The sequence below is a fragment of the Xyrauchen texanus genome, chromosome 50 (assembly GCF_025860055.1).
Source record: "Xyrauchen texanus isolate HMW12.3.18 chromosome 50, RBS_HiC_50CHRs, whole genome shotgun sequence".
NCBI lineage: Eukaryota > Metazoa > Chordata > Actinopteri > Cypriniformes > Catostomidae > Xyrauchen > Xyrauchen texanus.
Genome location: NC_068325.1, coordinates 19,227,308 through 19,253,926, shown reverse-complemented (window position 1 = coordinate 19,253,926; position 26,619 = coordinate 19,227,308). Strand labels below are relative to the sequence as shown.

At 38.3% G+C, this 26,619-nt stretch overlaps 1 protein-coding gene across 4 annotated transcripts in view; it reads right to left on the bottom strand.

Annotated features, from left to right (window-relative positions):
• The window catches only part of LOC127641415 (rho guanine nucleotide exchange factor 18-like), a 60,522-nt gene that overhangs the window by 4,983 nt on the left and 28,920 nt on the right, over window positions 1–26,619 (bottom strand). For 3 of the 4 annotated variants that reach the window (XM_052124418.1, XM_052124420.1, XM_052124419.1), the window contains 18 exons: window positions 18,988–19,052; window positions 18,574–18,628; window positions 14,909–15,062; window positions 12,232–12,338; window positions 11,732–11,872; window positions 11,348–11,598; window positions 9,057–9,182; window positions 8,831–8,948; window positions 8,479–8,733; window positions 8,290–8,366; window positions 8,018–8,196; window positions 5,221–5,294; window positions 4,771–4,956; window positions 4,388–4,525; window positions 4,168–4,283; window positions 3,860–3,922; window positions 3,561–3,608; window positions 2,246–2,725 (listed from right to left, as the gene is read on the bottom strand). In XM_052124418.1, coding sequence (XP_051980378.1) covers window positions 2,246–2,725; window positions 3,561–3,608; window positions 3,860–3,922; window positions 4,168–4,283; window positions 4,388–4,525; window positions 4,771–4,956; window positions 5,221–5,294; window positions 8,018–8,196; window positions 8,290–8,366; window positions 8,479–8,733; window positions 8,831–8,948; window positions 9,057–9,182; window positions 11,348–11,598; window positions 11,732–11,872; window positions 12,232–12,338; window positions 14,909–15,062; window positions 18,574–18,628; window positions 18,988–19,052 — 2,633 coding nt within the window. Of the gene's footprint in view, window positions 1–2,245; window positions 2,726–3,560; window positions 3,609–3,859; window positions 3,923–4,167; window positions 4,284–4,387; window positions 4,526–4,770; window positions 4,957–5,220; window positions 5,295–8,017; window positions 8,197–8,289; window positions 8,367–8,478; window positions 8,734–8,830; window positions 8,949–9,056; window positions 9,183–11,347; window positions 11,599–11,731; window positions 11,873–12,231; window positions 12,339–14,908; window positions 15,063–18,573; window positions 18,629–18,987; window positions 19,053–24,916; window positions 25,068–26,619 lie in introns of those variants that run through there. The other variant, XM_052124421.1, reaches the window with a different exon arrangement.

Sequence of the window (26,619 nt, the reverse complement as noted above, 5' to 3'; positions counted from 1 at the left end):
AGAGATATTTCTAAAGCAGAGGGAAGAGAGAGATTTAACGATATTTCAGAGTTAAGCCCAGCTAGGAAACTCTATAGCTTGAAAAAGGAAATTACTTAAGCCGTAACAAAAGCACATGTCTCGCCCAGGTCAAACAACTGCAATATATCCAACTTGCCAGTTGACACTGAGACGGACAATAAAACAATATAGTGGACGATAAATCAAATCAGAGCGGAACATTGTAACTCAGAACAAAAGACGAACGGCCCAATTAGAAGACCGTAAAATCGTAAAAACGCTATATGTAGCCCGGAGTGCCATTTGGAATTATGCTAATATGGTTCTTTCTCTCGACTAACATCCGGGGGGGTGGGGGTACATTAAGATGTAGACTGCGGGTTATAACCTCTGAAGATAAATGCTCTCAAGTGCTCATTTGGAGACAAAGCTTCCAGACAGACCGTCTTAAATGAACCAAAAAGAGCTGGTTGGGTCAAAAAAACCAACCCTACAAACTATTAAATGGTGTAAAGGGACTGTTTGTACCACTGGATATTCAGAGAGTGGTAACCAGGCACAAATGAACTTTTCCAATAACCCCTGAATTTAATTTTCAGTGGCATTTTATACCTTTAACAGGGCTTTTTTCTTCGGGTAAATATAAGGTGTTGTCCTTTTATGCCAAATACTCACATTTATTCAATTGGTTAACATCAAATCTCAATATGAATAACTAGATTGAATTTGATGGGAAATAAATGATCAATCAACACCAGCATAATCTATGCAATAATATGCACCTAAATAGAGGAATTCATTATGGAGAATATTTTTGCCCCCATTTTCTTTTTAATTTTGGGGGCATTTTTGTCACTTTCAGTGGCGTTTTTTTCCATGTGCCATTTTTAAAAATGCCTCATTGGCCCTACAATAGCCTTCACTTTCAACTGAAACATTTTATTACAATAAATTATAATATTATATGATTTTTAATTATTATTATGATTATTTTCTATTATTTAAGCCTTCGCGGTGCCATTTAAATAATATCTGAATGGCTCCAAAATAGCCTTCATTTTCAATTTAGGCATTTTATTATATTATTACAGTATAATATATTATAATATTGTTTTTATTATTTTCAATTATTTAAGCCTTACATATAAACATTTCTTGATATTTTGTTCTTCTGGAATTTTCCTTTAAAGTCCATCTAAAAACTGAGCTAAAATGTAGGGCACTGTTTATATAACACAGTTCTTGACCTGTCGGTTCTAATAAAGAGACACAGTCTCAGTTCTGCTGAGAATTTGCAGAGCAGGTCAGCTGATCACACAATATGTCTTTGTTATAATTCCTGTTTACAGAGACTGGCTCTTCTGTTTTTAATATGGTTACGACTGTTCAAATAACACTTGTCCGAGTGTCTTTTTTCCCAGAGAGCAATCCGAGAAATCTGGCAAGCTCATCTGCAAACAGGTAGAACAGGGTGGCAGGTAACTCCGCAAGGCTTTAGAAGGAAGCTGAGCGGTTTCTATGTTACTTCACAGTGCCACATTGTTCTGCTCGATTGTACTGGTACAGCAGAGCAGAAAGAGCGTGGGAAAGGCAGATGCGCACTCATCTGGCACACCTACACTTAAAGGTAAATTATCATAACATGTGACATTAAAAGGGACCAGAAATGTGACACCAATCAAATTTTAAGTTGGCCAGCTTGCATTTCTTTAAACGCTATATTACATTAATTGTGGCTAATAAATCATTTGTACTGCAGGTACAGTATAACCCATACATTAAGCTGTGTAAATGTACACATGTATGATAATAATTACACGGCTCTCTGGAACCCTTGATTCCGATTGGTCAATCGCGGCACTCCGCGGTCAGATATTTAGAATATTGATGACTAGATTCTGCATAATTTTAGTCCCAAAAATATAGAAACCATAGTTAATAATCATGGTAGTGAGGTGTTTTGGTAATAATTAATACATTTGATACTTTTTGGTGTTATATAGGACAAAGCTTGATACTGTTGTCACTTACTTCATGGTGATTGTGGTGATTTTAGTAACATCCCTGAGACAACTTTGGATGTTTTTATGTCTTTAGCTTGTGGTCATTCAAAAGAAGCCATTTTTTATACTGACATAACATGGAGATGGAATGTTAATGTTGCTTTAGCTTGTGACATCATCATAAAGCGTGAAACAAAGAAACTAGAAAGGCCCGAGTCTAGAGCCATGTGGCACACCCTCACCTGCCCAGCTTCCTGTGCGTACAGCGCTGCCGTGTTCGGTAATGTATTGTGCTTCTTCAACTTCCTCTGCTGTTCGAGTCGTTCCTTCTCTTTCTCAACAGTTCGCGTCGACTCTCTTAACCTCTCTAGGTCATGCTGGTAAGTCTGCCTTTGCTTCTCCAATTCCTGTCTCTCTTCGGCCAACCGCATCTCCAGTTGCCAACACTCCTCCTCCCGCTCTCTTAGCCGCTGCTCGGCCACCTCGGCCTGTCGTCGCTGCTTCTCGCGCTCTCGTTCCCACCGCGCCTGCTCCTGCCGGTGCTGGTTTTGCAGCCGCTGGAAGTTAGCAAGCTCCTCACGGTGCTTCTCTAGGTTGCGCTGTTTCTCCTGCTTGAGGAGCAAGTTGGTGCCGCGGTTACGGCTGCCGGGCCGGTCCCGTTCAACAGTGAGGAGCGACGCTCGCTGGACCTCAATGTGGCTGTCCTGCTGAGAGATGATGGCCTGAAGGAGATGAAGGGGAGAGAATAAAGGACTTGTTTGGATAGCTGTTAAAAGCTTCTTGGTGATTAATGCTTAGCAGCTTAGAAAGTGTTATGTAATCTTTTTGTCATTGTATTTGCCAATGACATGATTTGTACACTGTATTCTAAGTAACGTTGGTAAAAATCTAAATTTCAAGCAATGTGAACAGGAATGAAGGAAGGAAAATAGACAAAGAAAGGACAAATGAAAGCATAAAAGACAGAAAGACCAAAACAATTGAACAAAATAAACAAAAGAACAAATAAAAGGAAGAAATAAACAGAAAAGAGAATGAAAGAATAAAAAATAAGCAAAAAATAGAGAAACATAAAGACAAAAAACAAAAGAAAGAGCAAGAAAGAGACAATGAAAGAAACAAAGTAACAAATGCGCAAATTAAAGACAGAAAGAACAAACAAACGAAAGACAGAAAACAAACAAAAGCACCAAATGAAATAAATAATAAATGAGCCAATAAATGCCAGAAGGAACAAAAAGACAAGAACAAACAAATGAAAGACAGAAAGAAAAACAAACTAACAAATATGCAAACGAAAGAGCAAACAAACGATAGAACAATAGAGTGAACAAAAAACAGAAAAATATTATGTATAGGGTGGGGGGGAGGGTCATTGGTCTGGCATATTTCCCCCAACATCACTCAGTGACCAGAGAAACCTTAAGGTTGAAATTCCTAAAACAAAGACATTTCCCTTCTTGCTCTTATCTTGACAACATTATGGGGTGCATTTCCCTGTGAATATCTGGTGATGATGTTATCTGCTGAGACATCAGTGTGGTCATTCTGTTTTACCTGTAAACTGTACAGCTTCTGAGACAGCAGCAGCACTCGCTCATAAAACTGGTAAAACAGGAACACAAGGACGATATCAGTGCCAGGATTATTTAAGCATTCATATTCAAAGCCACATTCCTGCCAAGTGTGATAAACTGGGTTTACAGCCAATAAGGTGCAGTGACCACAAAGGTTATGATTTGAAAAATGCATTAGGTGGCTTATATGAAACAATGTCGGCATGTTTTCTCACGGGAAACTATTAAACAAAACTAAACAAGCAATACCAACATATCCAATCCAATGTGCTTTGTTACCTCTGATTCTGGAAATTTAGAGGCGGAGCAAATTTTGTTCAAGCAAGGTGAGGAGGCCTCATCCTGAGAAAGACAAATAGACAGCAGTTAAACTAGCGATGCTTCATATAATTTACACTATATAATCTAACAATGATGCATTGACATTTTGAAAGCAAAAATGAAAACAATAGGAATATTCCAGCCCAAATCACCCGATCTGGTTGCTCTTATTGTTTAGTAAACACCAAATCATATTGTTGTTGTGTGTTGGGGAAACAGGAGGAGATGTATATTCATAGGAGTCTGTATGTGTGCACTCTCACTACCTCGTCCTGATCCTGACACGCATACACCTCTTTGAGTTGTGGGTCTGAACTTGCCCGTTGACCTCTCTTTCTGGTCCGACCCGCTGCACCGGACAGCTTCATATCCATACTGCTGTCTGTGATAACACACACATATGCACGCGTATTACTAAATAATATAACTAGAGTCTAATCACATAAAAAGGAATAAAAGACATAAATAAAAAAGTGTGGTTCTAACTTTTGGGCAGAATGGTAGGAATGCTGTCGTAGCCACCGAAGGTGTCCGCTCTGCGTGGAAGCATTCCTGATCCTGGACTCTCAGTCTGTGGAGATGATTCCTTCACACCAGATGCCAGGAGATTCTGAAGGTTCTCCACTATTAGAGATGCAGAAATACACTTCACTAAATACACCTGGGCATCATGGTTAGTCATGGAGCAAGTGCAAGAGTTCAACAAGAACCCAATGCTTAAGACTACACATTGACTAAGTTGAACAAGGTTTGGAACGAGCCGAACTTTGATCCTTCTGTTGTGCATTGTGAATTTTTGTGCAGGCCAACTTAAGCTTCAAAGCACTTCAACAGACCCTGGAACAAAGCGTTATGCCCAGGCGTGTCACCTTCAGTGATGGCTCCTTTGAGCAGTCGCTCCCCCTGCTGGAGGTCAGAAACGTCCCCACGCAACAGCAGACGAGAGCGAGATCCGCTGTCTTCCAGACCGGCCACAGATTCAGCCAGCTCTGCAAACAACTGGAGCTTCTCTGTGAGACTCTGAGCGATCTGAGCGTCCTTCAATGTCAGACGCTCTAGAAAGGAAAGAATGAGAAATGATAAGGAGCCTGAACAGTAAAACAGACATAGAAGCTAAATAAAACACAAGGAAAAAGACAACAAAAGACACGCTCAGTTGTGCAGGTTTTCAGTATGAAAGTGCAAGTGCGCCCTCTAGTGATACAAGATCCTCAAAGCTTGAAAGGAAAACTGTATCAGTGTGAATCTATCAAAGAACCCCCAGAAAGCTGTTCCAGATCAGCAGATTGACAGAATGACATAACGACTGAGGAACTTACCGTAATACTCTTGAATTCTGGCGACGCTGGCCTCCTCCTCTTCACTAAACAATCTCTCCTCTGTATGTGGACAGCTGACAGAAGAAAACAAGAGTGGAAGAATGATTAATAAACGTAAACACCAATGCCACCGTTGTTTTTATTGGTAACGAAAACTAAGACTACATTCATCCGGATAAATGTGAAAGCGCAACGTTTTGGCCTTCCGTCCACACCGATACGGCGAGTTTTGTTGTCCAGCAAAAAACTGAGCTTTACGAAAACGATCTCCTAAGTAGATACTTTTGAAAACGGCATATTTGCGTTGTATTGCAGACTAGGAAAACTGAGATATTCATATACGATTACAAATTTGTTGTCATGTGATCCAATCAACCCAAAATAGTCAAGATGGCCGCCCTTCTTGTAGCGGCGTTGTCGTGTCTGCTAGCCGCTTTGATAGCGTTGTTATTGATAAACGGGTAATACTTAATACTATACAATAAGTTTCCATTTGTTAACAATAGTTAATTGCATGAAGTTTCATGAACTAACGATGCATTTTTTAAACATCGTTTATAAATATTTGTTCGTGTCAATTTGATAGTGTTCATTGTTGGTTCAAGTTGCATTAATTAATGTTAACATACAACTTTGAATTTTTAAAATGTGTTCGTAAATGTTGAAATTAACATTAACCAAGGTTAATAAACGCTGTAAACGTATTGTACATTGTTAGTTCGTAGTTAACGAATGTTAATAAATGGAAGCTTATTGTAAGTGTTACCGAAAACCTTCACATTGCATGCCTTCAGAGGTGATGGGGATTTCAATCGGAATTGCTGCCTGGTGGCGAAACACGAGGACAATTGCATTGCATTGCGAATTTGCATGCACAGTACAGGGATTTAAGCCTTTTCAGACATTTCGAAGTCGTCAAGCAACTTTTGGAAAACGCTTGAAAACGGCAGTATGGACGAGAGTGTTTCAGATTTATACAGATTAATGTGGATGTAGTCTAAAACGAAAACTTAAAATGATAAAATTTTCGTTAACTGAAATAAAAATAAAAACGTAATTAGAAAAAAGCGAACTATACTACAATGCATACACGACTTTCATTTTAGGTTTTGATTCATTACAAAATTTGAAACCTTTCAAACTTGCCTTCATTAAACATGAAAATGCTTCTAGATAGCAAAAACACTGAACCGCCCTTAGAAATGTATTGTTGTTAAATATATATAAATTATATTAATTTATGCATTAATGTTTGCCGCTCTAAAATACTAAAACTAAAATAACAAATAAATATACTAAAACTAAAAAACACTGGGAAAACTCAAACTGAACTAAAACTAACAAACATAAGAGTGAAATCTAACAAAAACGAAAATAAATAGAAAGATCAAGCTTAAAACAATATAAAAACTGTAATAGAAAAATATACAAAAATCAATAAAACTAAATAACCAAATTTTCTAAACTAAAATAACCCTGACATGAACAACAGTTGGGAACCACTTTATATCAGGTGTCTTTAATTACTGTGTACTAACATTAAAATACATACAATGCAATTTATTTATTGTGTAACTACTTTGTTCTGCAATATTCTCGCAAGATTCACATTTGCTGCTACGGAGGTTGGGGTAGGGTAAATGTTGGGGTAGGGTTAGGGTTAATGTTGAGGTAGGGTTAGGGTAAATGTTGGGGTAGGGTTAGGGTAAATGTTAAGGTAGGGTTAGGGTAAATGTTGGGGTAGGGTTAGGGTAAATGTTGGGGTAGGGTTAATGTTGAGGTAGGGTTAGGGTAAATGTAGGGTTAGGGTAAATGTTGGGGTAGGGTTAGGGTAAATGTTGGGGTAGGGTTAGGGTAAATGTTGGGGTAGGGTTAGGGTTAATGTTGGGGTAGGGTTAGGGTTAATGTTGGGGTAGGGTTAGGGTAAATGTTGGGGTAGGGTTAGGGTAAATGTTGAGGTAGGGTTAGGGTTAATGTTGGGGTAGGGTTAGGGTTAATGTTGGGGTAGGGTTAGGGTAAATGTTGGGGTAGGGTTAGGGTAAATGTTGGGGTAGGGTTAGGGTAAATGTTGGGGTTGGGTTAGGGTAAATGTTGGGGTAGGGTTAGGGTAAATGTTGGGGTAGGGTTAGGATAAATGTTGGGTTGGGTTAGGATAAATGTTGGGTTGGGTTAGGGTAAATGTTGGGGTAGGGTTAGGGTAAATGTTGGGGTAGGGTTAGGGTTAATGTTGGGGTAGGGTTAGGGTTAATGTTGGGGTAGGGTTAGGGTAAATGTTGAGGTAGGGTTAGGGTAAATGTTGAGGTAGGGTTAATATTGGGGTAGGGTTAGGGTAAATGTTGAGGTAGGGTTAGGGTCAATTTTGAGGTAGGGTTAGGGTAAATGTTGGGGTAGGGTTAGGGTAAATGTTGAGGTAGGGTTAGGGTCAATTTTGAGGTAGGGTTAGGGTAAATGTTGGGGTAGGGTTAGGGTTAACAGTGTAACTACAGATATAATCAGCCGTTTTCCATTATCAGGCCAGAGTGTACCAGGGCTATCAATAGCCTCGAACCTCAAGACCAAAATCGATCTGCATTCCCACCACTGGGCCAATAACTCTGCGTTGCCCAAAAACCCGCCCTTAATACGCCGCTGCGGTACTAACTCATTTGCCATCATTTGGCCCGATAGTGGAAACGTGGCTATTAAATGTAAATATAATGCTTATGTACATAATATTACATTGAATCAAATGCTTAAGTACATAATAGTTAAAGACATGTAATATAAAGCGGGTCTCAACAGTTTAATACACATGTACCTCTCCACAGCTTGACGAATTTGTGCGATCCAAGTGTTGCGGTCTTCTTTTGAAGCAGTGTGGATTTCGTACATCTCAGGTTCATTAGAGGAGGCACAAATGAGGAACATGGCCCGTTCTTCATGCGCCACCTCACGAACAATCAACTTCTGAAGCGAAACCACGGATGGCTTATTGTCCTAGTGGAAATATGACACAGCCATGTCAGTTAAGATATGTATAAATCGCATGTTCTGCACATACATGGAATATAACACGGCAATTGTACCCACCACAGTTGAGAAAACGTATCTCTGATCCTTTTCTTGCAATAACACGAGAACATCTGTTAGCAGTAGAGCTAGAATATCTGAAATGAAAGCAAGAGAAGAGTCAGATAAATAGATAATCCACATAGTTAACATTACATGATAAAGACAATCCTATCGTATATATACACACAATACAGAAGAGATCAGTACCTTTGAGTCGACCAGAGGCAGCTTTCCAGTAGACCGTGCCCTCGTACAAGAGCCTGCGGCGACCCTTAGAAATGTCCTCCTTACGGAACACACGACCGTCCTTGATCTTTCCCAGGGTCTTGGGCTCCATCTTGGAGGAGATCTCTCTGAGGCGCACTTCCTTCTCATATAAACTGACCTGAGAATCCACATGTACGATGGTATCCTTGATCAGACAGAGAGCCTGTGCCAAGCCTTCATGCTCTTCTGTTCCAGCTGGAATGATGCAAAGAGAAAGTTCGAGACACTGATTCCCAAAGTGAGCAATAGTAATGGTTGCCTTTCTAGAGAACACTGAGAACTAATGACAAACCTTCTGTGTTGAGTAGGATTCGCTCTAGTAGTACTGGATACTTGGTGATTCGTTGTGTCACCAGCAATATGCACTCTGGAATCCCTAACCGCCGTACAATTGATGAATTACTTATTTTCTAAAACAAAACAAAAAGCAAAAGAAACCATTCAAAACAGTGCTGAGGACAACAGAATTGAAGTTGGTTAAAGCAACATTAAGGTCTCTTAGGAAGTGCATTATGTACCTTCATGAGGTTCTGGAACTTCTTGTTGCTCTGCAGTTGTTCTTTGTAATAGTTCACCGCTTCAGTGTGGCGACTGCAGAATTCCCCATAGCTTTCCTTCATCCGCTCTCCAAGCTCTCCGGAAAACTAAACAAACCAGATGAATAAACAAATGATATAAAATTAGACTATAAAGGGAAAGCAGACCACAAAACCATCATCGATAAAACGGGTCCTTTTTAAATTATAAAGATGCAACATTTACATCCGTCCTTGAGCCGTTACCCCGGATACTGATTCAAGTCCGCCATCATGAAGGACGTATCAATTCTCTAAACGCACCATGAGGAGGTGAGGATCAAGAACAGAGGAAACTTCCAAAAGAAGCTTAAGCAAAGAAGCACAGGAGTATCCTAGGCAGAGGTCTTTTTAGTCAAAACACATGATCAGTTCTCCTCCCACATCACATCTGGCACAACAGTTTCACCTTTGCAGTTGTAACATACGTCAACAGTGCAACTTGAATTAGTAGGCTTTATTCTCAATATATGAATAACTGAAGTTTCAATAACATAACGACAAGCACTTCGAGGTAATGCGGCTGTGCAAAGACGGCATTCTAAAGTGACATGCGTGAGCAGGACATTTTATTTTAAAATACATATTTCTTCGATATCTTCATCTTCATTTATTTTCCTTGAATCCTCTCCTCGTTTCAAAGACTAAGAGGGTGGCGCTAGGAAGCAAGGAAAGGAGACAAGGATGCAGGACGTGTAGGGCAGGAAGTCTAACAATGGGAAATGTGAAGTGTGCAGCAGGAGGTGTACAACAGGAAATCTCAAGCAGGAAACGTAGTAAAGGTAGTCTAACAACAGGATGTATAGGGCAAGAAGTCTAAAAATGGACAACGTGAAGGAAGTGTGCAGAAGGAAGTGTACAACAGGAAATGAAGAGCAGGAAGTGTTACAACAGGAAGTATGGAGCAGGAATTGTACAAAAGGAAGTGTAAGCCAGGAAATATTGCCAGGAAGAATAATAACAGGAAGTGTGAAGTAGGAAGTGTAGGGCAGGAAGTATAACAACAAGAAATGTGAAGCAGGAAGTATGGGGCAGGAAGTATTGCCAGGAAGAATAATAACAGGAAGCGTGAAGTAGGAAGTGTAGGGCAGGAAGTATAACAACAAGAAATGTGAAGCGGGAAGTATGGGGCAGGAAGTATTGCCAGGAAGAATAATAACAGGAAGTGTGAAGTAGGAAGTGTAGGGCAGGAAGAATAATAACAAGAAGTGTGAAGTAGGAAGTATGGGGCAGGAAATATAACAACAGGAAATGTGAAGCAGGAAGTATGGGGCAGGAAGTATAACAACAGGAAATGTGAAGCAGGAAACGTAGTCTAACAACAGGATGTACAGGGCAAGAAGTCTAAAAACAATCAATGAGAAGGAAGTGTGCAGAAGGAAGAGTACAACAGGAAATGTAGAGCAGGAAATTTACAAAAGGAACTGTAAGCCAGGAAGCATTGCCAGGAAGAATAATAACAGGAAGTGTGAAGTAGGAAGTGTAGGGTAGGATGTCTAACAACAGGAAATCACCCTAAACGCATCAACCTCGTACATCTCTCCTGTCATAAAGCTGCAGAAAATGTGAAGCAGGAAGGCTAACAAAAGGAAATGTCAAGCAGGAAAGGTAGTCTAACAACACAAAGTATGAAGAATTTAGAGTAGTATAGAGCAGGAAGTCCAACAACATGAAGTGTAGAGTTAGAAGTCTAAGAACAGAAAATGTGAAGGAAGTGTGCAGCAGGAATTGTACAAAGGGAAGTGTTAGCCAGGAAGTGTAGCCAGGAAGTATAACAACAGGAAGTGTGAGGTAGGAAGTGTACAGCAGGAAGTCTAACAACATGAAGTGTGAGGTAGGAAGTGTACAGCAGGAAGTCTAACAACAGGACGTGTGAGGTAGGAAGTGTACAGCAGGAAGTATAACAACAGGAAATGTGAGGTAGGAAGTGTACAGCAGGAAGTCTAACAACAGGAAGTGTGAAGTGTGCAGCAGGAAGTGTACAACAGGAAATGTCAAGCAGGAAACTTAGCAATAGTAGTATAACAACTGGAAGAAAAAATAAAGTATAGAGCAGTAAGTCTAACAAGTGTGCAGGAATTGTACAAAAGGAAGTGTAAGCCAGGAAGAATAACAACAGCAAGTGTGGGGCAGGAGGTATAACAAGAAGTGTGAATGAGGAAAAGTGGAGCAAGAAATGTGACAACTGGAAATGTGAAGGAGGAAGTGAAGGCCAGGAAGCGATCGGCAGTTACCTGTGATATAAGGATGTCTGAGAGTCTTTGTATGGCATAATTGTGCTCGCTGCCTGACTGCAGGGACTCTGTGCGACGCTCCTTGAGGCGGGACAGGAAGTGACTGTGCAGCTCTAGCAGGCTGTCTAACCGTGGGAACAGACAGTCCAGCCTCTTGTCGTCCAGCTGTAATCCCTCCCGCAGTTCTCGAGCATACACACGCAACATTATCTTGAGCGTTCGCACGTGATGCATCTCAGTCTGGATGAGCTCTGGAATAGACAGGGAAAATCTCGGTCTTGGATTTTATATTGAAAATGTCAAAGGATAAAACCACTTGAGAAGAATGAGTTGCATTTAGGAGCAATGTCTTGAGTAGGTCTGTTGTTCTTTTATAACACTAACCATATATAACGTCCTGCCTCTTGGTCATTTCCTTAGAATGTTTCTTTAAGAAGTTTTGATCCACGGCCAGACTCCAGGACTCCACCTCCAAATCCTGCGCAATAGCGTCCAATTCCCCTCGCACAGTGCCATAATATGCATCTGCACACAAAAAACGTTTAAAACAACATTTGTAGATTCCTACAAATGGTCTGCACTTATATAGCGCTTTTTTTTTTTAACCTTAGAGGTTACCAAAGTGCTTTACACTGTGTCCCATTCACACACCAATGGCGGCAGAGCTGCCATGTAAGGTGCTAGCCTGCCATTGGGAGCAACTTGGGGTTCAGTGTCTTGCCCAAGGACACTTCGGCATGTGAAGTCAAGTGGGCCGGGAATCGAACCGCCAACCCTGCGATTAGCAGCCGACCCGCTCTACCACCTGAGCCACAGCCATATCAGTGTTTAATCAAATGTTCTGCTTGTCGTCTATTTTGTGGCTCTTATAAATGACCTCTCACCTTCAACGATGAGTGATTCGGGTGTTGTGGAGGCAAGAGATATGGCGTCCTCAGCGGAGCGCTTCACCCTGAACGCATCAACCTCGTCCATCTCTCCTGTGATAGAGCTGCAGGAGAACGTGAGCAAGCAAACGTTACAGTAATTATGGGAGATTGTTCTCCAGTATTCTACAGCATCTATATGCAGCATGAACAGTAAGAGTTAAAAAGCAATGCGTGTTATGAACATCACTTTATTCTCTAAGACAATTTGAGTTGACAATTTTGTGCTACAAGATTAATCAAGCTTAATTTCTACACATTGATGAGTTCTGATGATATATAATGCATATCCAGGGTCTGTTTATAGCCGTTTATAAACTAGGTCCAAGAAATAAAGTTTTTATTATAATTAACTTTTAAAAAATAAAACTGCAATAACCACTGACAAGGCTGTAAATTATGGTACTGCTTGTGGAACCGATTATCGGCCAAATCTTTTTTATTATTATCACCAACTGGAAACGGACAAAATTATCAGTGCATCCCTAAATCCTGTAAGTATTGCATTGCAAGTTTAAGCACCAGATTCCAGATTATACAGTCTGTGTAATAATACTTTTGAACTGATATAAAAGGGAACTGTTAATGGGTCAAGTGGACTTTAGGGATGCTTCGATCAATCGGACACTAATTGGTATCGTTCGAAATACACATCCTATGACTCGAATTTGGTGAACGGTAATTTGGCCGATCGCATAAATCGATCGCACATGTCGCAAAAGATGCGTTGCTCCTTTAAAGCTTCAGTAATAGTGCTGGAAGACAACAAACTTAATTCAGCAGTTAAGAACGATGCAGTGGGAGAGATATGGCGAATATGAAACGTTTGTGTAATTTAATGTCCATGTGGTGCTTCACATGCGACAAACGCAAGGGTAAAGCAGCTTCTCTGTCTCCGCCGGGCACAGGCATCTCGGTAATAAAACGAGTTACAAGATGTGGTGTATTTCAAACATCTTTATTAGATATTTCCTGATTAAATTACATTAACAATAGTAGCACCCGTAGGGTCCAGAACCATGCACGCTTTCATCTCCTGCCCTCACGAAAGAGCGTGTTCACTTCATTGAAGTTCAAGCAGCAACATGTGAAATATTAACTATTAATACAATCATCCGACTAAATGAAAAGGCAATGAAGGAATATATAAATATAATTATTTATACAATATTAAGAATACATAATATAATGTATTAAATATAATGCAAATCTAAATAAAATGAGGAATAATAATTTGAAATTGTTATTTAAAAAAAGTATTTGTCAGTAAAAACTACGATAGCTAAATTCTGGCTTATTAACAATTATATTATTGTTACTATGAGTATTATTGCGACTGCTTTGAATATTACACTTTTATACAGTAGTAATATTTTTCTGTCGTAATGTCTTCAATTTCACGCAATCAGTTGAGTAGAGCTCATATTTGATCAGGACTTTTATTTTGATTCTTCCTGTTTGTGAAGAGTTCGTTATATCAAGATTCCCGTGACACGCGAGCTGAAATCTCCGGGCTGAAATGGAGTGTGTTAATTTGAGAGTTTGCAGCCGTTTATACACTCAAAACACTGATCTGTGGATCTGCAGATGGATACTATTGGACACATTGCATGAAAATCAAGCATTGGTAGTGTGTTGCGTTTGTGTGTGTGTTAGTGTACGTGAATGAGTGTGTGTGTGTGTTCGTGTGCGTGCCTCTTTGAAGGAGATGACAGGGCAGAGAGGCACCTCTTATTCATACTATGGCGCGCAGTGCATTTGAGTGTATATTATTTCATTAAATGACATCCTTCTGATGTTTAATGATCACACTTGCCCATATAGAGGCTTTTTCATTATTATTTTCAAATGGTCTTTCATTTAATCTCAAAACTCTCACATTACATTAAATTTAGCTAATGGCAGCATACTTTAATATGGTACTGAAATTAACAACAAGATGATATCGTACCATTAAAAATTTTTTGGTTTTGCAATATTTCGTTAGTACTGGAATACAGCGCAATTATACTCTGCAATTATATCAATTACCAGCCGTAACACAAAAATTATCAGCAATTGGTATCAGACAAAATCTTTATATAAGTGCATCCCATGTCCTGGCTGGTGTGTGTCTGAAACCAACAAAAATGCCATGCTCCAAATCACGGAGATCACATTTTTTCCCCATTCTGATGTTTGATGTGAACATTAACTGAAGCTACTGACTCATATCTGCATGATTTTATGCACTGCTGCAACACGATTGGCTGATTAGATAGTCGCATGGCATGATTGTTGGTGCCAGACGGGCTGGTTTGAGCATTTCTGGGTTTTTCACACACAACAGTCTCTAGAATTTACTCTGAATGGTGCCAAAAACAAAAAACATCCAGTGAGCGGCAGTTCTGCAGAATGAAATGCCTTGTTGATGAGAGGTCAACAGAGAATGGCCAGATTAGTTTGAACTGATAAAGTCAGCAGTAAATCAGATGAATCTCTGTACAATTGTGGTGAGAAAAATATCATGTCAGAATGCTGTTCTTAGATGCGGGTTGGCACTGCTATGGTGGCACGAGGGGGCCCTACACAATATTAGGCAGGTGGTTTTAATGTTGTGGCTGATCAGTGTCTGATAGAAGATACCCTTACTTACCCTCTGCTGTTGTTATGGGTGATTGACGAGTTGCTGGACGTGGCAGGCTGGGCGCTGTGTCCTTTAGGTGGAACGGTCATACCTGCAGCACAGGGAGAGGTACGAGACGAGCCATCAACGGCGGGCGTCAGGGCAGAGCAGGACTCCCGCAGAGCTGCAGAGAAACGAGTCGGGTGAGTGCGGTAATAGTGCCCCAAAACCGAGCGAGGTAATGAATTGAGGAAACGACAGGTGAGGAGGTCTCGATGGAGTAGAACTCGAACCCCAAGCCTGCGAGAGAGACCACAGGAGGCCGGGGGATCAGCGTTCTTCCTCTGAGAGCCACGGACTTTGGGTAAAGCCAATGCCATGATGTCTAAGTCAGAAGTGAAAGACACTACCTAGAAACGAGAGCACACTGACAGAGCAGAAGGTTGCCACTCAGCAAGCGGTGGGCTTTATAACGTGGCAAATGGGTTCTAGAAATCACGCATGCTCCGTCGCTCCTCAGTGTTTCTCTCTGTAGCTCTCCTGCATCCTGCAGGATGTTTTGATGCAGCAGGTGAGAGTCAGTGTCTCTCAACCAAATTAGTGTGAGCAAGTAAACCATTAAGCTCTATTATCATCTCCAGAGAGAATCGCACGCTTAATAACAGCCTCATTTGTCTGGTACAGATCTACCTCTTCACTGGCCAGTGCAAATGTAATATTTAATTAATATTAATCGTGTATTAAATTAAATATGACTGAATATTACCGTAGTAAATTATATTCAATGTAATATTTAAAATGTAATTTGCTATTTACTTCCTGCATATCATAAATGTAATCTTTTTAGCCCATGCAGAACAACAAAAGTGATTCAAATGAAATAAAGGGACCATCTACAAGCTTCAAAATTCAGTGATCACAACATCCCATTTATTTCCTATTACAATAAACACGTTTTAAATAACAAAATATTAATATTCAATTATTACAAAATTTGACTTTATATAAATAGATTTTTCATAATTTAAAAAAACTTTTTTTTTGTTTGTTATAAATACTTAAATCTTAAACTATAATCCTTATTAAACCTTAATTAGCCCATGCAGATTAAACAACATTTTGTCACCAAATAAATGGCTTTTTCAAATAAAATTAGAAATCGCCATTCCCTTAATGAATTACTTAATGCGCTCATTAGCATGATAAAGTGACAATCCTGTATAAACTAAAAATTATGTTGTGGATATTCTGTGCATTTGCAAGCTCTTCCAGAAGGTTCTGGGTGACGCAGGAAATTTCTAGATATTTTCTGCCAGTAAGGGAAGCATTACAAGTTTTATCCACGCTTCTTCAAGCAATTACCACCTCAGCCGCAGTCACAGTGGGGGCCATGTAACAAGACGTCCAGAGCTCTGAAGTAATCACCGCAATAACTACTGTGGCAAATTGATAATCTTCAGTATACAGAAGGGTCATCCTGCAACTGGACTGAACAAACTGAGTGTTTGGCAAGGAATAAAGGAGCTCTAGAAGGAACGGTTCCTTGACGTAATTTAACCTTCTTTCTTAACGATTGTTGAGCATGATTTGTACAGTAGCCTGAACTTTACAATTGCGAACAATGCCGCCATACCAGTAGCATGAACAAAACAACGTCTGAGAGCCAAGATCAAAGACAGTGAGGCGCCATCAACCTCTTTGTACACAATTTACAAATATTGGCCAAGCAGAACAAAACATTACGGGGTATTTAAACTTGGTCACTTCACGCGTTTGTCCCCAACCTGACAAGATTAAGTGCCTTCTAATACGCATTCGAGATGGATTGCAATCCGATCACTCAAACCATCTCAGGAAGCTTTTTGAGACATACAAGACAAGTTCAAGACGCGACCTGCATACGTCTAGCCACATACGTAATCTTTTCTCCAACCCAATCATTCTAAGCACTTGAGTAAACGTACAAGTAGCATTTCCATTATAACACTGTTTGGTTCGGTATGATTGCACCAGTTCCTTGCACAGATTTCTCAGAATGGTTAAGGCTAGGTTATACTTTGTTTTTCTGCCTGCCATTTCATCTTGCGTGTGGTCGAATCAAGTCATTTACTGAGAGCCCATACGGTCGCTTCCGAAGCATGCGCAACTGCTTTGTGACACTCATTTAGCAGAGTCAGTGACCGGTGCGTTCGACAAACTCTGCAAAGTCTACGCGTACCATGCTAATGATGAAATTTGCATCAAGTTCACTGTGCGCGAGACGTAGCGGCATGTGGAAAAGCGAAATCTACTTTGGCCTTTATCTAACCGTACAAAGAACTGTGCTGGTGGAACGGCTTTAGGTGGATGCTGTATTTTGGCTTCGCTATACGAGACGCATAATTTAAATGAATTTAAACGGCCTGATCTCAGTTCAGGAGACTCTGTGCGGTCAGTAAAAGGTTACAGTTTCAGGGGCCTGGGTAGCTCAGAGAGTAAAGATGCTGTCTACCAGCCCTGGAGTCACAAGTATGAATCTTCCCAATTTGGAATGCCCAATGCGCTCCAAGTCCTCGTGGTGGCGTAGTGTCTCGCCAGTGTCAATCCGAGTGGCGGAGGACGAATCTCAGTTGCCTCCGCGTCTGAGACCATCAATCCGCGCATCTTTTCACGTGGCTTGTTGAGCGCGTTACCACAGAGACGGCACGTGTGGAGGCTTCCCGCTATTCTCCACGGCATCAACACACAACTCGCCACGCGCCCCACCGAGAGCGAGAACCACTTTATAGCGATCACGAGGAGGTTACCCCATGTGACTCTACCCTCCCTAGCAACCAGGCCGATTTGGTTGCTTAAGAGACCTGGCTGGAGTCACTCAGCACATCCTGGGATTCGATCTCACAACTCCAGGGGTGGTAGTCAGCATAGAAGTTTGGAGATCAGTTGACTTCTCAAAAATGCCAGAATGAGTTGATGCCAGAGTTTATATACATTTTCATGATGTTGCAGAATTCTGACCACACCACAGCAGCAATGAATAATGGCCGATTCCTTGAAAATCTTCATCAGATTTGCAGGGTAATTAATTGGGGAACTGTGATTAACATTATAATTGCTTTTTTGTGCAATTGTGAAAGATAAATCGCAGAGAACAACAGCCAGATAACAATAATTTGCTATCAGGGGACTCTAATGAGCATGTGCCTGCAAAGCATCTATTTAATCCACCAATTACACATGAGATGACCACAAAACAAGCCCAAGATAATTGTTTTCCTGCAGCTGCAGACATGGACTACAGCATGCAGCCTTGCAGAGGAAGATCTCAGGAAATTAATGCCTTTGAGATCTTATTTCTCATCAGAAATGTGTAAAACACGTTTAAATTCAAAAAACACATGCGACACAAAGAATTACGACATCTGGGGCTTCATTTCGCTACACATTTACTTCTAAATCGTTGCACGTGTGCAAGGGAAAGTATGCAGTTGTCACAAATGAGATCTCTTGGTGAAGTGGTGTAATTGTTTTAACATAAATATACTTTAGTTAACATGCAGCGTGAACTTCAAGCAGTTTGGTAGGTTGCTTTCCCCTTTACATCTTTCGCGGTTTAAAAGTTGTGTACCTCTGCGGTAGATAATCAAATTATTGATCCCCAACACTGAACTCTGCAACATCATAAGGTGCTATAAAACAATCACAAACATGCTTACCTTGATTATACGACTGAGCTGCAGCAGTTGGCGCCTTCTGTCCTGAATCTTTTGTCTGCGTTGTGGAAAAAGCAAGACTTTACTAACACCGTAACGCAGTGACCCTCTTGTTGTGGTTGATCATTTACCACGAAGCGTACGATGACACACCCTTCCGCTCCTCTAACCAAAGACAAACTCTTTTATCCTCTTAAAGAACTCAATTAATTTGGTTCAACACATAAAGAGTGCAGTTTTGCATGTTTAGACTTCATTAAACATCCATTAAATCTATTCAAACATTACCAGGCATCTAATAAACTTAGAAATCAATTCTTTAGCCTATAAAACAGTGATCAAATAAGGTTAATGCATTTCAGATATTGAACAAAAGAGAAGTTTTAAATGAAATGTATGCATTTAAATGAATCTTACCTTGTTTTTACTGCTACACTCAGGCAGCAGACTTTTACAGCTCTTGTGGACATTCACAGCGCAGTCTGTCGAGTCAAACACAAATCACAGCGGTTAGTGTTTTCCTGATCGAAACCAGTTTATTAGCATGCAGGTTGTTCTCAAGGAACTGGGTTGCTGTCGTAAACATTACGGCACTGGAGATTAATATAACGTTGTTTTTCGCAAAACATTATGAATGTGTACGAAGGAAACACCTGCTGAATCTCTACCTTAAGGAAGCTGTATCAATAATAACTAATATATATATATATATATATATATGCAGTTATTAATGCAGTGGGACCCGAAAGTCCACATTGAAAATTGAAGATTCAAGATTTTCAGTGTAACTTTTCACTTGAATTGTTATGCTGATTTATTGATATAATTGTTTTTTTTTCGTATAATTTTTTTCTCTTTATTTTTTGCCCAATGTGCTCCAAGTCCTCGTGGTGGTGTAGTGACTCGCCTCAATCCGGGTGGCGGAAGACCAATCTCAGTTGCCTCCACGTCTGAGACCGTCACTCCGCGCATTTTATCATGTGGCTTGTTGAGCGTTACCGTGGAGACCTAGTGCGTGTGGAGGCTTCACGCTATTCTCCACGCACAACTCACCACGTGGCCCACCGAGAGCGAGAACCACATTATAGCGACCAATGTGACTCTGGCCCGGTTGCTAGGAAGTGTAGTTTGGTTGCTTAGGAGACCTGGCGGGAGTCACTCAGCACGCCCTGGATTCAAACACGCGACTCTAGGGGTGGTAGTCAGCGTCAATACTCGTTGAGCTACCCAGACCCCCCAATCTATATAATCTTGACATTTTAGGGATATCCTGATTCCATTCGTTTTTTTGGAGACCGAGTACGAGTACCGGTACTTTTATTTTTTTGGTACTCGCCGATACAGTGAATAAAAATAATATATCGCGATAATCTTGACATTTTTGGTCAATATCGCAATACATCATGAAATAAATAGACATTTTTATGGAAAGTGATTTAAAAACGTCTAAAACATAATAAAAGTTATTTAAAAGTAAATAACGTAAAGTATAATGAAAGCGCTGACATTCAAGGTCGCGAGAATCTTTATTTAATGCAATAAAATAATGGAAAAGTAACTAATGACGGATACAAATAATACAATGATTATAATTTAAAAAACAATTTGTAGCGCAACCTCGGATTGGACAGCATATTCCCAACTATGCGCCGGCAATTTTCACAACCGCAATAGAAACGACACTAAAATAATCCTAGCGGTTGAAACATTTCTAAAGGTATATTGATTTAACCAGTATATTGCCCACCACTAGTAAAATAATATAATCTTTAATTTACATTTATATATTTTTTATTTATATTATATATATTTATAGAGCTGGGGAAAATATTGATTATCCAATTAATCACGATGCTAATTTGAACAATGCCAATTTCGATTCTAAAAATCCCAAGATCGGTCATTTACTTTATGTGCAACCCTCTACAAGGCAAGTAATCACAATCATTACTGGGCACACTTCACAAGTAATTATTTCATGGATTGTATAAAATGCATGAATAAATCTGTAAGCTATTTGTATTTCAATGCATCTCGGACATGAAACGTTGTTTATTTCTCCATAAAGCTGTTTTTTTTACCAATCTCTATTGGTTTATTACGGATAAAGAGCTTTCACAGTACGTTAAAGTGTTCGTTAGCCATTCAAAAGACCTCAGCTGTGCCCTGCAGGCCATTTTTCACTCCCCCCCACAAAGTGACAGATTCGATCCATTTAGTCAAACCCAAACAGAAAAACATCAACTGATCAATGCCTACTGCATCACAGGACCTCCTATCAGCTCATAGATGTTCATTTAAAGCAGAATACATCAGGAGTTTTAGATACATTTATAGGGTTTAAATATCATGTCACCCATTAAAACTGTGACTTTCAGTCCATGTTTATTCGTTTTAAGGCTATTAAAATACTCGGTCTGTGGTTTTTGTAAACTGTAAATGCTAATGTTGTCATTACTGGAAAAAATCAAGTTGTCTTATTAAAATATTCTACTTGAAATGTCAAGTTTTGGGCTCATAAACAAAAAAATGTAACCTTAAATGTATTTATCACAAAAATCCATAGACTTAAGACTGTAAGTGTTAATAACTCAATATATATGCCTTTCTGTAGAGGATTACGTTTATTTAATAATTAATGAAACCTAGAATAAGTTTTCAATCTTTGTATTTTAAGATGTATTATTGCATGTTCTAAATTTGAGTCCAATTAATTACAATTATTAAGTAGAAGCAACAACAGTTAAATAGCAAATCTGAGTTAAGCCAACTTGCATCTAGTTACCTAAACTTAAATAGTTAATTTCATTCTATATAGACACCCAAGTTAAGTGAACTTTGGAGACGCCATTACTCGATTCAACTGTGGGAATGAGTTAACTCATTTAATTGAGTAAAGTCAACATAGTAAGGTTTTCAAACTGGTGTCCAGAGAGCGCTTGGGGCCACGGAGAGAAAATAAAAAGATTTTACACAAAGCTGTTTTGGAAGGAAACATTTTACCAAAAAACTATATCAAGAGATTGACAAATAACTTTCTGGACCGTCACACCAGCTTGAAAACGGAAGAGGAACAAGAACTCTGTGATAAGCTTCACAAGGATCATTCATAATCCTGTTACCACATGATCTGCTCGCTGGAATGTGAACGTAGGCCAAATGCGAACCCTGTTTAAAAAGCATGATGGACAAAGAGCCAAAAAAGCTTGTGTAAACAAACCACATGCATTACAGTCATTAAAAAGCAACTTCAGAGCATGCCGATGGGACTTATGCACCTGACCGGGTAACTAAGTTCAGCTGTGGGTGTGAGAAAACTTTCAAATGAAAACAGCAAGAATTGAACATAATTTAAAATATGACACAGTAACAATCAAGCTTACGATTTTTGCCAAACTCACAACCAATTTGGTGTATGTGCATTTACTGGTACATTAGCTGTTAGCACTACAAAAACAAAAAAAATGCATTATGACATATTTAACCAAAGACATAAAATGAGATGTAAACATGCAAATGTAATCACAGCAAATATACAGAATATATATCTCATATTTTTTTTATATATAAATGCAAAATACCAAATGTATAAACATTTTCAAATCTATTTTTATTATAGAAATATAAATGTAAAATATAAAAATATTACAAAAATATATATTTACATTTTTTAAATAAACCGTTTTCATTTCGGATTTCAAAAACAGCTTAAGTTTGAAAAATAAATATGACATTTAATTACATAAATATTTTGTAGTTTTTTGTCATATTTTCTACATATATACATGGATTTACGTGGGTGTATTAAATAATAATAGTAAATGGTTTTCGTTTCTGTATTTAATTTTCTATAAAATACCAAATGTTAAATCTATAAATATTTTTTTGATACATTTTCTATATAATTTCTTCATTTTTATATAAATTGATGAGATAGAAAATTATACATGTTATTTGGATTCTATATATTTACTTTTTATGTAAATATTAAAGTGTTACATAAAATATTTTCAAATATATATACAGTATATATATATATATATATAAAATACTTTCTCCATGTTTGCACTGATATACAGTAAATGGAAGGATGAGATTAACATTATTTATATTGTAATTATTATATTTTATTTAGTTTATTTTTGCACAGAAAGTATTGAATACATATGCTTATTTGCACATTTTTGAAGGACAGCACTGTAAAACGTGAAATAATAACATTGCACTATATAAAAAAATGTGTTAGCTATGAATTTTAGTTACTTTTAGCACTTAATAAATACATTCTGATGGACAACTACTGTTGAAGTCAGAAGTTTACATACACCTTTGCCAAATTCATTTAAACTCAGTTTTTCACAATTCCTGACATTTAATCGTAGGAAACATTCCCTGTCTTGGGTAAGTTGGGATCACTACTTTATTTTAAGAATGTGAAATGTCAGAATAATAGTAGAGAGAATGATTTATTCCAGCTTTTATTTCTTTCATCACATTCCCAGTGGGTCAGAAGTTTACATACACTTTGTATTTGGTAGCATTGCCTTTAAATTGTTTAGCTTGGGTCAAATGTTTTGGGTTTCCTTCCACAAGCTTCCACAATAAGTTGCTGGAATTTTGGCCCATTCCTCCAGACAGAACTGGTGTAACCGTGTCAGTTTTGGAGGCCTCCTTGCTCTCACACGCTTCTTCAGTTCTGCCCACAAATGTTCGATCAGATTGAGGTCAGGGCTTTGTGATTGCCACTCCAAAACCAAATGATAAATATATATATGCCTATATGAAAGTCATTGTCCATTTGGAAGACCCATTTGCGACCAAGCTTTAACTTCCTGACTGATGTCTTGAGATGTTGCTTCAATATATCCACATCATTTTCCTTCCTCATGATGCCATCTATTTTGTGAAGTGTACCAGTCCCTCCTGCAGCAAATCACCCTCACAACATGATGCTGCCACCCCCATGCTTCACGGTTGGGATGGTGTTTTTCAGCTTGCAAGTCTTGCCCATTCTCCTCCAAACATAGCGATGGTCATTATGGCCAAAAAGTTCAATTTTTGTTTCATCAGATCAGAGGTCATTTATCCAAAAAGTAAGATCTTTGTCCCCATGTGTGCTTGCAAACTGTAGTCTGGCTTTTTTTTATGGTGGTTTTGGAGCTGTGGCTTCTTCCTGGCAGAGCAGCCTTTCAGGTTATGTTGTTATAGGACTTGTTTTACTGTGGATATAGATACTCGTCTACCTGTTTCCTCCAGCATCTTCACAAGGTCCTTTGCTGTTGTTCTGGGATTGATTTGCACTTTTTGCACCAAACTACATTCATCTCTAGGAGACAGACTGCGTCTCCTTCCTGAGCGGTATGATGGCTGTGTGGTCCCATGGTGTTTATACTTGTGTACTATTGTTTGTACAGATGAACGTGGTACCTTCGGGTGTTTGGGAATTGCTCCCAAGGATGAACCAGACTTGTGGAGGTTCACAATTTGTCTTTTCTGAGGTCTTGGCTGATTTCTTTTGATTTTCTCATGATGTCAAGCAAAGAGGAACAGAGTTTGAAGGTAGGCCTTAAAATACATCCACAGGTACACCTCCTATCAGAAGCTAACTGGCTAATTGTCTAAAGGCTTGACGTAATTTTCTGGAATTTTCCAAGCTGCTTAAAGGCACAGTTAACTTAGTGTATGTAAACTTCTGACCCACTGGAATTGTGATTATAGTCAATTAAGTGAAACAATCAGTCTGTGAACAATTGTTGGGAAAATTACTCGTGTCATGCACAAAGTAGATGTCCTAAACGACTTGCCAAAAGCTAATATTAAATCTTTGGAGTGCTTACAAAGTTAGTTTTAATGACTTCAACCTAAATGATTATAAACTTCTGACTTCAACTGTATAACCAAAATGTATAAACTGAGACGTAAACATGCAAGACTTTGAACTAATGACTGTTGAATGGTCACTTTACATTCCAAACAGCCAAAGACATTTTATGTACAATCAAATATAATAAATCCTTCCGACTCTGACATACCTAACATAAAAAAAAAATCACTTATAATATTTTATTTTGAACCCAAAGTCATGCGTATCATGCAACTGACCAGCCAATCTAACATAAACACTCTGACCTGTTAGCCAGCACCTCTATAAACTCAGCTAACTTTCAGTTATATTAAAGGGAAATGTCACAAATAAATCACACAGGTAAAACAGACACCTGCTACTCAACATTCGCCTGTGTGGAATTAATAAAACGCGTTCATAACTGGTTTTAACGTGTTTTAGCAGCTCTGTTTAGCTGCGTTAGCTCGCGGACAAACACCTGCTACACAGAAACAAACTCACCGTTCCGCGGGAAACGCGTTAATGACGCCGCCGGACACTTTTTACGTCTCAGTGCGTCACTTGAAAGAGCGTCCGTGTTACTATGACGCCAGCCGCTCAAAAACACAACTGAGCGCCAATCGCGAGCGCTGTATTCACATTCACTTTCTGTCCCCGATGACCACAGCACGGGATTGTGGGAGATGCGGCGCATTCCACAGGCTGCTGCTCATATTTAAAGGGACAGTACTGCATTTATAGAACTCATTTCATTGTATGGAAAAAGGATGCAATGAAAGTGAATGGTGACTGAGGCTAACATCGAATAACATCTGAATAAATATATATAACATCTGAATATATATATATATATATTCAGATGTTATATATATTTATTCAGATGTTATATATATATATATATATATATATATATATATATATATATATATATATATATATATATATATATATATATACATATATATATATATATATACATATATATATATATATATATTTATTCAGATGTTATCCGATGTTCACCTCAGTCACCATTCACTTTCATTGCATCCTTTTTCCATATATAATATTATATTTATATATAAATCCTGAATAGATTCCATTAATCATATTGGTGGATGAAATAAAATAATAATAATAATAATAATTAATGGTTTGGTTTCAGATTTCAGAAATAGCTAATGTTTTTCGATTGGCCAGGTTTGTAAAATAAATATATTATATATAATTATTATTATTATTTAAATGTAAAACACCAAATGTTAAATCTATAAATATTTTTATATCTATAAATAAATGTTCATACATTTTATTTTTCTCTCCATATTCTTATATGATTTTATATGAATTGATTAGATTCAAAAATATTATCTGTAATATGGATTCTATAAAGTTAGTTCAATATATTTACACCAAAATGCTAAATAAAGAATCTTTTTTATAATTTTATATGTATTGAAAAATATGTAGAACATATGAATATGTGAGATTTTTGTATTTAATATTTACATATATTTCTGAAATGTAAAATAAATAATGAGATACCAAATATACTAAATAATATGAATATATGTAACAGTTTTTTTAGAAATCTAAAAAACTAAAAGTTCATAATAGGAACACACATTTATCATTATATTAGTTTATTAAAGGAAACTTTTAAAATGAACTTTGATATGGTTTTAGTTTCATATTTCTAAAATACAGGTACATATATTCATATTATATAGTATATTATCCCAACATATATTTGTTATCCCATTATTTAATGTACTTTTCAGAAATGAAAATATATGTAAATATATTTAAATATAAAATACTAACATTTGACACATTTAAAAGTTTTTTATTTATTTATATTTTCAATACTTCCACTGATCTAGATGGATGGATCACAACACATTTGCACAAAACACCACAAACAGTTCCCCATACATCTATATTTCTACCTCTTTATTTACTAATATGTCCAGGTATTCATCCATTGAAATCTGCTGTAGATGATGTCATGTTCTTGCATTAGTGGAACCAGTTTATGAACTTGTAATATTTCAGCCGCACATTAATAATGACAGTGTCTCTCCAGTAATAAAGCTGTACTGCTGAATGTCCTCAACTGCTTCTAATAAATTAGACATTGGACAGAGAGGGACCCCCTGCCCTGGAAGCCTGAAGTCTGAGCATATACATCAGCATGACTTGTT